Source organism: Mchenga conophoros, linkage group LG1 (genome assembly GCF_057382185.1).
Source record: "Mchenga conophoros isolate Kocher_MC1m ecotype Shallow Benthic linkage group LG1, M_conophoros_male_GT1.1, whole genome shotgun sequence".
Classification (NCBI taxonomy): domain Eukaryota; kingdom Metazoa; phylum Chordata; class Actinopteri; order Cichliformes; family Cichlidae; genus Mchenga; species Mchenga conophoros.
In genome coordinates this window covers 40,838,080-40,850,803 of record NC_140526.1, presented here as the reverse complement: position 1 = coordinate 40,850,803, position 12,724 = coordinate 40,838,080, and the positions used below count along the sequence as shown (strand labels likewise).

The 12,724-nt window shown below is 37.9% G+C and overlaps 1 protein-coding gene and 1 long non-coding RNA gene across 2 annotated transcripts in view; both read right to left on the bottom strand.

Annotated features, from left to right (window-relative positions):
* The window catches only part of tmc3 (transmembrane channel like 3), a 44,792-nt gene extending 34,316 nt beyond the window's left edge, over positions 1 to 10,476 (bottom strand). Inside the window, exons 1-2 of the mRNA XM_085278503.1 lie at positions 10,323 to 10,476; positions 7,916 to 8,062 (exon numbers count right to left, since the gene is read on the bottom strand). Of these exons, the coding sequence (XP_085134629.1) occupies positions 7,916 to 8,062; positions 10,323 to 10,444 (269 nt within the window). The 5' untranslated portion in view covers positions 10,445 to 10,476. The remainder of the gene's footprint in view (positions 1 to 7,915; positions 8,063 to 10,322) is intronic.
* On the bottom strand, positions 2,752 to 7,087 carry LOC146583861 (uncharacterized). The gene is made up of 3 exons (XR_014892877.1): positions 6,688 to 7,087; positions 5,428 to 5,562; positions 2,752 to 4,163 (listed from the first exon to the last, which is right to left on the bottom strand). It is a non-coding gene; the product is annotated as an uncharacterized LOC146583861 (long non-coding RNA).
* Positions 10,477 to 12,724: the final 2,248 nt, after the last annotated feature.

Here is a 12,724-nt window from a genome sequence, read left to right as displayed (position 1 = left end):
AAAGATGAGTAAAACCTCACTAGGTTTTGGATAAAGTGTACACTCACAAACCTGTCAAATCTGCATTTGAAACGTTGGCTACCATAGCAATATCATATTGCAACATGGCATTTGGGTCTTCTGACTGAAACAGAAAAATAGGAACATAAATAGTGCCATCATTACCAGACCTGGCCCACATTTACTTGGCATACACCCTGCCATGACACTAATCAGTCAGAAGTGCCAGTTTGATGCCAGATCCAGGGAAGACCTGTTTTCTATGAGCCTGGGCCACATAAATCAAACCACAATCGGGCCAGATGTGGCATGCCATCACATAAACAGTGGCGTCATTACTAGACCTGGCCCATATCTGGATGACATACGTCTTATCATGCCAGAAGTAAACCAGCAGTGCCGACTTGATACCAGATCCGGGCCAGACCTGCTTGCTATGTGGGTAGTGAGTGAGAAAGGTGACTGAAAAGGAAATACTCAATGCATCATGGGAATCCCTGGCAGCCTACGCCTATTGCAGCATGACTAAGGGAGGATTTATGGTCACCTGGTCCATATACCAGATTTTCAGGGCCGAATACACTGACCTCAGTTTTATCTGAATTAAGAAGCAGAAAGTTAGCGGCCATCCGGGTCTTTATGTCTTTAAGACATTCCTGCAGTTTAACTAATTGGTGTGTGTTATCTGGCTTCATGGACAGATAGAGTTGGGTGTCATCTGCATAGCAGTGAAAATGTTTGCTATGGATGCATTGAACTATCTTACGGCCATACCATCCTGAGCGCGCCCGATCTCATCTGATCTCGGCATCTTCCATGGCTACAGCTGTTTAAAATCAAGCACCTAGGCTGCTACTAATGCTTCTGTGAAAGAATGATTCATTCTCATGAGCTCACTGAATTCCAATGTGGTACTATGATAGGATGCCACCTGTGCAACAAGTCCACTTGTGAAATGTCCTTGCTGGGTATTAAAACAAAGTGGGAATGATTGGGAACGATAGCAACTCAGCCACAAAGTGGTGGGGTATATAAATTACAGAGTGTGGTCAAGAGATGCTGAGATGCATAGTGCACAGAGGTTGCCAGGTTTCTGCAGAGTCTAATGCTACAGACATCCAAACTTCATGGCCTTCAGATTAGCTCAAGAATAGTTTGCAGACAGCCTCATGGAATGGGTTTCCATGCCCACTACATCCAAGCCTTACATCACCAAGTGAAGTGCAAAGCATTGGATGCATTGGACTCCAGAACAGTGGAGATGTGTTCTCTGGAGTAAAGAATCATGCTTCTCCATCTCCATCAGTTTGGACTTGGCATTTGCAAGGAGAACAGTACTTGTTTGACTGCATTATGCCAAGAGTAAAGTTTGGTTGAGCAGGGATTACGATGTGAGCTTGTTTTTCAGAAAGTAACTCTTAATGCTTTTGGACAATTTCATGCTCTCAACTTTGTGGGAAAAGCTTGAGGATGGCCCCTCCAGTTCCAAATTGACTGCACACCAGTGCACAAAGTAAGGTCCAGAGACTGGACCCTGCTGTGAACCAAGCCTTGTGGTCCAACACTTGTGTCTCACCTCACTAATATGCTTCTGAAAGAATGGTCCGAATTCACACAAACACACTCCTGAACCTTGTGGAAAGCCTTCCCAGAAGAGTTCAAGTTGTTATAGCTATAAAGGCAACACCATATTAAACCCTATGGCTTAAGAATAGGATGTCACTCAAGTTCATATGCATGTGAAGATAGATGAGTGAATATTTTTGACAATAAAGTGTAGTGCTTTCCTAGTCCTACTAATCAAATAAAAAGTGCTATACAACAAATCAGATTTGATCTCCAAAAGTTGGTTCTGTTCATCTGGACGTAGCGTTTTCAGTGGGAGAAACGTTTCGTGCAAATGTACTGTTTCTAAGATCGGGGAAACCTGCAGTCAGCTGAGACTGAAGAAGGCACTTGGATGAGTGATGAAACGTTTCTCCCACAAAATGCTACGTCCAGATGAACAGAACCAACCTTTGGAGATTTACTTACCTGGATGATTGAGAATGCATCAAGATGAAATCAGATTTGAATTATACATCCATTGATATTGACTGATTTTATACACTTCAAGCACTTCATCTACCAAAAGTTAATGGCCAATTTAAAATTACAAATAACAATTATACTGCAAAGCTAGAGTACCCAGAGTTAAATGAAATGATTCTTATATAGCACTTTTCCACTCTCCCAGAGCACTCAAGCCGTTTTATATATGCCTCATTCACCTATTCATACAAGCGTTTTCTTCTAGGATTAAGGGCTTTTTATCTACCAATTACACACATTCATACTCCAGTGCATCAGAGAGAGCTTGGAGTTAGCCCAAGGATATTTGGAATGGAGACTGGATCAGCCAGGGATCCAACCACCAAGCTTCTGATCAGTAGATGACCTGCTCTACACTGTAAAAAAATATTCCGTAGAAAAACAGAAAATGTCCTGGTAATTTTCTGCCAGTACATTTTCCGTTTTTTTACGGAGGTTTGACAGACCTTTCTGTAAATGATAAAACGGAAAATTCTGTAGATTTACAGTATACTCTCTGTACTATTTACGGACATTTCCTTCAGCTATAAAACAGAAAATTCCGTTTATTCACAGTATATTTTCTGTATCATTAACTGATATTTTCCGTTAATAGAAAAATTGAAATTTCTGTTTATATTACTATTTCCAAGCACTTCTTTTCACTGTAACTCATTAAATATAGTTCTTTATATCCTTAAACGTACATTTCTATGCAATTACAACCTAGTACACCATGTACTCAAAAATTCATAAATTAAAACTTAAATTAATTTGTGCTTCGTACACAACAACATTGGTACAATTAATGTTAAATATTCTTTTATTCTCCTTAACTCAAACACTATACTTAAATATAATGACAGCATCCATCTTGTCATAAAACTACTAAACAGCTGATACATGACCAAAATAACTCACAAGCTTTCAAATTTGAGCATTTTTATTTCCTTGAAATCAGGTTGCCCTCATGTAAATGTGTTTATTTACATTCATTCAAGTGGCTACCAAGTGTTTTCTTCAAACAGGACACCTGACAAACAAAAAATGTCATATTTAACGACATGTTCACATTTAATAATATCCAGAGTACCTTTTAGTTAGAATCACTGCCTTGTGGTAGTTTTGCCTCAGCCAAATGGTTAAGGTGTGGTTTACATCCATCTCTGTCCACTTATGATACAGTATACACATGTAGTCAGTTATAGCCAAACACCTTTGATTACTGAATTGCATTCACTTCATTAATGAAGTGAATGTAATTCACATTTGTGTGAACATTTGTCTGAGATTAACTCTTTGGGCTCTTTACCTTACAATATAACATACTTGAGTCAAAATTTGTTGACTGTTTAAGTGGTGCCACATGAATACAACTGAACAGATCTAAAGAAGATGTTCCTGAACTTTGGGCTTATTCGAACAGGACTGATGGATAACCACAGGACTTTTCCCCATATGATAACTACAACACATAATAAATTAAGACAGATTACTGTCCCAAACTTAAAGATAAAAGTGTATTTACGGGACTTGTTTTGTCAGTGAGGAGCAAAGTATAATTAGAAGTGCTTGTTCTGATGAAAAGTTAAACTGTAAACAGCAGCATAGTGAATAAGGATCTGTGTCCACGAATCCTCAGCAGTGACAACACTTAAACATCATAGTTCAAAATCCTTAATGCACACCTTTTTCTCCACGGTGTTCAAATTCTCTAAGCTGGTTAAGTAGAGGAAAAAGTCTGACATATTTCATGACCATTAAATGTTAGACAAGGCTCTGAAAACGAGGTTACAGTTACAAACAAAAACCTCTGCTTGTGCGCACAGACCCTAAATCACAACAAATAAGACAATAGTAAGACAAATTACTACAAAGTCTTGTTACCGCTCTTCATATAACAGTGTGACAAAGTCCTGAATGCAGCCTGCATGTTAGTACATCAAGGTCCATCTGAGCTTTAAGTAAAATACACTCAGCTTTTCCTTGGATTTTAAGAGTTGCTCAGTTCATACAGGAACTGCAGCAGTCGGAGTTAACGTGTCGCTGTGTTGCTCCTCCGTGTCAGCCATTGAGACTAGTCGCAATTTATTCTGAGGAAAAAAAGAGAAACAACAAGACATTTTTAAAAAGTTTGTATTTTTATAAAATTTTTTTACCTAGAGCATAAACAACATAAACAAAAAAAGGATTAGGGCTGTGCGATATGACGATATATATCAGATTACGATATAAAAATGTCTATCGTTTCATATTATACACTATTCTTTGTTTTGTGGTGTTGCAAAATAAACTGTTTACGGCAATATTTTTTTCATGGTTTTGATGGTCACTGTAGTTGCTATATTATTTCTTAAAGTTCTCTCCTTCTCTTATACTTAAAATAACCACACTATGGACGGACAAGTGACTGTTTTTACGCGTACTTTCGTTACCAACAATGAGGATAAAACCATCGTGTGGCTCCGCCGTCCGCTTGTTTATTTTCCACATAAACCTTTCACAATAAAGCTCAAGTTTCTGTTGAGACTTTTCAAACTAAACTGAAATGATATACATTATTCTCAAACATAAAATTTCAGAATATGCATCAAACAAATGACCTCAAATAAAAACATCAAGTAACTATAAATGGCGCTTACAGTCACCACGCAGATGAAGGCACAGCAAGGATGAGGCAGAACCAGAAGGACCAGTCAAAAGAAATCGAGGACCTTATTGTTAAATGAGGGGCTACCTCTGTAGCATGGACATGGTTTGGTTATGAAAAGTCTGACACGCCCCAGAAAACTGTACTATGCAAATTATGCCACAAACTGGTCCCCACCACCACTCGAACACGACAAACCTCTTTAACCACCTACACAAGAATCACATGAAAGAGTTTCGAGAGAGTTTACGAATGAAAAGCAAAAAAGAGTCGTCAGGTGCTCAAAATAATCCTTAGACTCAAACGTTAGAACAGGCTTTTCCTTGCAGCACGCCGTCTAATAAATACTCAGAAAGAAAATGGCGGCCATTTAAACTCATGTCTAAAAATGTATAGTTTCATGCATCGGTCAAAACACTCGACTCCAGGTACACGACGCCCAACTGAAAACATTTCACATAAGTCGAGTTGCCCGAGAATCACAGAATTGACAGAAAATGCACTATTTTGTGATATATATCGTTATCAGGAGAGATACGTCTTATATTGGGATATGAGACTTTGGTCATATCACGCAGCCCTACAAAGGATTATAATTCACGTAGAGTTGCATACACATAACACCATTCTGTTGCAACAAAAGCAGTTTATAATTAAAGTAACATACATACCTTGAAAAACTAAATCAACCACAACATTAAACTCACCTTGTGTTTGTAGAGAAGGTGATCAGGGTTTTTCTTCATTTCCTGAGACCAGCTGCTCTGGATCATCACCAGCTTGTATCTTCATCTTTTTTTTCACTCGGGGAAGTCTTTCCTTTTCTTGGCCATTGCTCTGCACTGGAAAACCAAAGTGTGTGATCAAAGGTGAAATAAGGGATATTTTTCCACTGCAGGACTTAAAGTGCTTCAAGTAGTGGTAGCTGTTGATCCATTTCTCAAATAATCTGTAAGGATCTGGATTTTTAAGAAAGATACAAATATCTCTGCTTATATTTGGCTAAAAGCTTGATATAGACAAGGCATATAGAGCCCCTGCACACCAGCACTGCGCTTACATTATAGTTCAATCAAGAAATAGTTATTATTGATTTATTATTGAATTTTTTTAGTAATAATTTTTAGTATTTAATCACATTAGCACAGTGGGGTGACAAAAATATTCCACATACAAGAAATGCTGCTCAGCATTTCATAAATTACATTTTCAACAAATGTTGGAGTAAAAACACAGTTACAGGGAAAATGTGTCTGTCTGTAAATATTAACTAAACATTTCTATGTGCTACAAAATAGACATACTGTAATTGTAAATGTGCTGAGGTGAAACTATACTTTCAATAATTTTACCACTACAGTCTGTTAACCACCGAAATAATCTATGCTGGTCAGCTAGCTAAAAGTCTTTACTTTAGCAGCCCAAATCAGAGGCTAACATTAGCATTTGCTAGCGTCAGCCAGGAAGGTCTGAGGCTTAAACTAGGGTTAGTGTAACTTTGCCTGAAACCCTTTAAAGTGTACAGTAGAGCCAACTGTAAAACACAGGTATTGATACAGTACTTATTAGAGTCCTAGAATAATTTCTAGAACCATGAAGTTCTCACTTTCCCAGTTAGCCACATCGCTGACTTTCGCTAATTAGCTAGTTAGCAGTCACAGCTGTGTAATACCCTGAGAGACACAGACAGCTAACTATAATATTTATGAAAACTGGTTCAGCCACTGAAGGGCAAAACTGGTGGTATTACAGTAAAAATTATTTTAACATTAATTAAAATAAAGCTTAAGTCATGTTAAACCTAAATAACAATTATTTTAAAAAATGAGTCAGCAAAATATTCCTGACTTGTCTGGAGACAGCCGAAACCAGTTAACAAATAAATTAACAATTCTTTCTAAATAAAAACACGGAGTCTTTTGAAAAACATTATTTTAATAAAACGAAACATGAGTTTTAATACTTACCACAGAAATTTGAAGGCAGTTTCTCCAACTTCAGAATCCAAAATCCAGATGAAGCCTGAAAGAAGCCTAATGGCTGCTCTTGCGCTTACTTTTCCCTCCTTTTCAGGTTCTTTTTCCCACAATGCATTGCAGTAGTTGAGAAATACAGAAAAATACCTGTAAATGACTAATACGGAAAATTCCTTCACGTTTATACAGTAGATTGTACTGTATTTTTACAGATTTTTTTTACAGTGTACCTCTAGATTGTTGGATCAGCCAGGTGACGTGCTTGGCCTCAATTCGTTCTGTCTGCCTATTCATCTTACCCTGGAATAATCATTGTTTCTGTGCAGAGCTCTCCCTGTGTCTGGAACCAGTAAACACTAAGAGACTGTGAGTGTGAGCCTTAGGACCGCCTGCAAAACCTCAGCACATCAGTAACAGTGACATTTATTTTTATTATTTTAAGTAAATAAGGCTGTGTGGGTCTATCCTCCTCCCAGCTTATAACAGAAATCTCCATATAGAAAGGTGCATTTTAGGTTTTTATATTTTATGCTCAGTTTTCCAATAATACAGTTTTATTTGTGGCGAGGTGTTTTAATGATGTTTTATTGCTTCTTTTTGTTAAGAAATGGTTTGAAAAATTCCTCCACAGCTGGTCGTTGTGTGCTAATAATAGATAATTTTTGCAATTTAGCAAATATCAATTTAACTACAGAAGAAATAATATTTTACAATTCTTCAGCCAGGAAGGAGGCCAGAAATGTGAAGATGTTCGTGTAGTGTGCAGATAGGCAGCATAAATGTTGTGTTTTAATCTGATCCAATTTATCTTACTTACTAAACAGTGCTAGTTATCCTATGGAAGCTGTAAGGGTGCACTTAGTTTTTCGCACACTGCTTCTGAATTTTGGCTGAATTTTTCTGAAATAAGTGGTGTTGTTTGTGTGCGTATGATAATGCAAGGTGGCCATCTCTGTTCGCCATTCTGTAAAAGCATGCCACTCTTGTATGTAATATCAGAAACACTTTTAAATGTAATGCAGTCCTCTTCAAACCATACATATGTATGTATGTTAGTGACAGATAAAAGAATATTTAATTATTCATATGTCTGCAGTATGAGCATATATCTAGGAACCTATATATATATGGTATATATACCATATACACAGTACACAGAGAATAAGAAAAGCAACAGAGTAGCAGTCTACACAGAGATCCCAATCAAAAAGATGGTTACTTTAGGACTTTGAGTTTGCGCCTCATTGGCCAGGGCCTAGTCCGAATATTGGCGATGATCTCCTTCTGGTACTGAATGTTTTGGAACATCTCCTCTGGATCATTGCTGTCCACCCTCTCATCTACTTTGTCTTCTTCATCTGAGGAGCTACAGAATAGGACACACGGGCAAAGGGAAATATGGTTCTGTGTTACTCTGTTACAAAGGATGGATCTAAGAGGTTTCAGTGTGGAAAAAAAACATGGCTGCAATGTCTCTACTTTGAGATAATATTTTTCATTTGATGTGTCATATTAATCTATATTTCCAGTCAGGCTCACTTTATACAACCCCCGTTACAAAAATTGTTGGGAGGCTGTGTAAAATGTGAATAAAAGCAAATAATTTGAAAATGTCATAAAGTGAGAACATTTTTAAATGGAGCAAATGTAACATATAAAGGAAAGTTGTGACAGGGATACATCTATAGTTGTGTAGTATTTGCATTTTTTTAACGACATTCCCTAAACACCTGGGAACTTATGAGACCACGTGCTGGACTTTTGGGAGAGGAATGTTGTCCTATTCTTGTTTCAAAACTAATTCTAGCTGCTGAACAAGTTATAGCTAAGTCGTTTAGGAAACTCCCCAGACCACTGAGAACTTGTGGTCAATCCTCAAGAAGCAAGCAGACAGAGAAAATCCCACTAATTCTGACAAACTCCACGCATTAACTTTTCAAGAATGGGTTGCTATCAGACAGGAAGTTGATTGGCAGCATGTCAGGGTGAATTGCAGACGTGAAGCAGCAAATTTTAGAAAACCCAATACTTGTGTCACACTCAGATTTTCCAGCCACAACTGTACTTTTCAGCACGGATGGTGGTTTTCAAAATATGCAAGATATGCAAGCTGCCAATTCAATAAGAACTAATGAACCCCGAACAATCACAAATGGTAATTTTGGGCCCAAGAAAACCAAGAACCACCAGGTAAACACCCCCCTCTCCAGCCCACACAGAAGAGGCCCGAGCCACCCCAGACACAACCCCCAGGGGACCAGGTCAGAAGCCATGCCACGGACAGAGACAAATACACATAATGACATGCATAAAGACACACCAACCCACTAATGGATGTGCATGAGAACTGAGCGATGGACAGATCACAATCCTGTTTTTCAATTATGAATCATTCTTTTGCACATGTAGGTATTTCTAAGTTCAGTTGATTGGGTTACAATCTTGCCTCTATGATGGACTGCTGATATTCAAGAAATTGCTGATTTCATATTTTGAAAAAGGTTCTTGGAATTAATTTTTTTTTAGCCATTGCTCCCATCTCTTTTTGTTTCTGCCATTTATTAAAGCTTGATGAGGCAGCAGCCTCATGGCATTTCATATGTTTGGTTACTTTGAGCCATATGAGGCCAAGTTAGAAGCACCGGGAATGAGATTTAGCAGCTCTAAGTCTTGGTTGTCGCTGGTATTCTTGTACTTATGTTTATGTTTTCTGTATGTTGAGATATCTAAACTTATTTTAATGTGATTATTGAATTAAACTGAAACTGTGAAGTAGGTCGCAAGTAAATTATTCAGTTGCTGTTATTTCTATTTATTAATTTTTATTTTATTGAATTTTTTTCCTAAACAAAAAACACCCTTGTCGATGGTGAATGCAGAAGCAGTACATTGATTTTCCACAAAGGAGAGATTTCATATGCAGAAAACTATCTGACAAAAACTATGACCAATATGATTGTCAGATGCAGTACTTACAGCTTACAAATAGTGTATCTCCAGTGGTTTTCTACCATTAGATAGCCCATTAATACAAATGCATTTGCTATGTTGTTAATTGTTGTAGTAAATTTGTAATTCACTTTTAATAAGAAAGCATTGAAGAAGACAGCTGTTTGCTGTATCTCCAAAAGGAGTGAATCTAATTGTTCTGTGTGTAAACACTTATGGTAACAAATGAGTAACATAAATTATTTTAGCTGAAATATGGAATGCAAAAGTCATGACTGAATATATCCCCATTACAGAAGAACAGCTCGATGCAAGCATTTCTATACACAAACAATATTCACTGTCACAAAGCTATTATGCAAATATGCATTACAATCAATAAGGGACGTCAAATGATGGTATTTTTTCCATATATCATTCATGCAGTACATTTCAAACATCAAACAAAAACTCATCTGTATGCTCTCTGTACCTCTTTGTGTTTGCTTTCCAGGAGTCAGACTCTTTAGTAATATTAATTAATGAGCCAAGCAAAACAAATGTATTTGTAGAGGAATGTAAAAATCTTTGCAGTGAAAGAGCAGCTATAAACAGATAGACAGAGAGATCCGAGCAGCGAGGAGTTCCACAAGTGCTGATAGTAGTAAGAGTGAAGAAAGAACAGAGAGTAGACTCACCCCTCCTGGTGGTCCTGGTAGGCAGAATAAATCCTCCTGGAGGTTTTCCTGATACTCTTGTGTCTCCTGGCTGCAGACAGAGACCTGCTGCTCCCATCTAGAGACTCAGACACTGTACTCATGCTGTCTCTACTCAGAGAATGTGCACGATTGTGTGTGAATAATCTGTGTTTGTGTGTGTATCAGGGTGAGAGCTCTACTTGAGCACCTGTGCTGTCTGCTGCTCTGGCTCGACACTACAGCAGTACAGGCTGAAACTCACTCACTCAGCTGGCCAGTCACAGTCTACACTGACTGCTTAAAGGGGCAGTAACAGAGAGATGTGAATACTCTCACCAAACATATACCAGCTTTCTGCTGATCAACAATTTCTGAAATGGTTCTTAATTTGACATATGTTCAAAATTCTGATTCATTTGTTTTATTACTACTATATAATATAATAACAAATATATAGTTATAATCAATCTATGTCTGTGAATTGCTGTAACTTCTTGATTGCTGATCAACTATAAAGTTAATTGCTCATTATTTTTATTCTTGGAAAGAAAAGAACGTTGTTTTAACTCCTCCCCTTTAAGGCAACATTCTTCTGATTGGTTGCCCGTCAGAATCTAAATGCTTGAACAGTAACCAGGTGTTTGCTGCTGTGTTCGCAGCAGGACATCCTGTTCCATGGCAAAAATGAGAAATGCAGACCTGTAAGTGGTTTAAAAAATCTGTGTATCACAGGCCTTGAAGCTAACTGGAGTTTTGCATTACTGTAAGGTGCCAGCACAGTCTCAGGAGCACGGAGGAGATTCCAGGAGACAGGCATACTCTTGGAGAACCAGACAGGTCTGTAGATGGTTGTTAAGCCATCATCAATAAAGGTATCTGCTCCATTGTGCAAGAAGAAACAGGATGAGGACTGCTAGAGCTCTACAAATGACTTTGAACAGGCCTCTGGTATGAATGCCTCTGACCAAACAGAGAAACAGAAAAAACTGTGGCAAGAGCAAGAGGGTAGCCTGAGGGTCTGACATCCTATGTGTAAGATTATACCGAATCCAGACCCACACCAGACTGTTGGTATTTGACATGTGTTTATAAGGATGCACTCCAATCATGATTTTGATGCATCACAGTGAGTAAGTCTTCTTTTCTGTTCTCGGTTGTGTGAAAAAAACATACCATCTTTAAATTGCAGGTTATTATACAAATCAGGACATCATAAAAATAATCAGATCTTTAGCGTGTCCTAAAGGTTTGCCAGCTAGATGAACAGTAACACATGACATATTAAACTAAGTACACCCATACTGTTACCTTAGGAATCAAGAGGGTATGCAGCAGCCAGGTGCTGGTTTTTAAACATACTTGATTAATTGATCATCACCAGATGGCACTCTTCTTCTCTATACAACATGCCCCATTCACCTATTCACATCCATTCATACAAGCAGTTTTTTCAATGCTTTCCATCTAACATTCACACACATTCACATTTTGGATGCATCAGAGATCAACTTGACATTAGTATTTTCCCCAAGGATATTTGGCATGCAGATGGGAGGAGCCAAGGATTGAACTCTACCCTTCTGATTACCTGATGACCTGCTCCAACATGTGAGCTACAGAACTCCCATTGAGACTGCTTCTCAAAGGGAGGCCCAGTCAAAGAGCAGACCTAAGCCTAACTGAACTGCACTCATCAGACCTTAGGAGAGCTGAGCATAAATAAACTTAAGTAAAGCTGTAAAGAAGAGTGGCCCTAAGTTCATCCACAATGATGTAAAAAACTGATCAAATCATACATGACTACTTAAAGTGACTTCAAGCTCTTTCTACTAAACTAGAAAGAATATAAAATGTTACAACTAAGTTAGTCCACTTTATTTCTTTTTATCATGAGTTAGTTCTTATATATCACTTTTTCACTTAGGTACTCAAAGCACTTCACAACATGCCTCATTGAAAGGAGCACTTTTTAAAGGAGTTTTCTGTCCAACTTGGGGTCCTATATCTTTCCCAAGGACACTTTGGCATGCAAACTGGGCAGCTACCGATCCAATCACAGGGAAAGGAAAAAATTTAACTTAGGCGTTTCTCTTGGTTTTAATTGACCCGAGCAGTGGATTAACTTTTACACTCGTATCCAATTTTTTTGAACAGCAGTAATAAAGTAATTTGCTTCATTTTCAGTTGGCTCCTCGTTCTAGCAGATGTCTTGTTTAATTACTGACTCTAACTAGACACTGTGGAGTATTTTAGAACAGTGTGACACTCTCACTGAGGACAGATTGCAGTTTCTAAGCACAGAAAAAAAACCCTTGCGTATACAACTTAATCAGATTTTGTGAAAACTGTGAGAATGTACTATTGCACCAGCCTTTCTGCCTGTCTTACAAAAAAATGTAGTG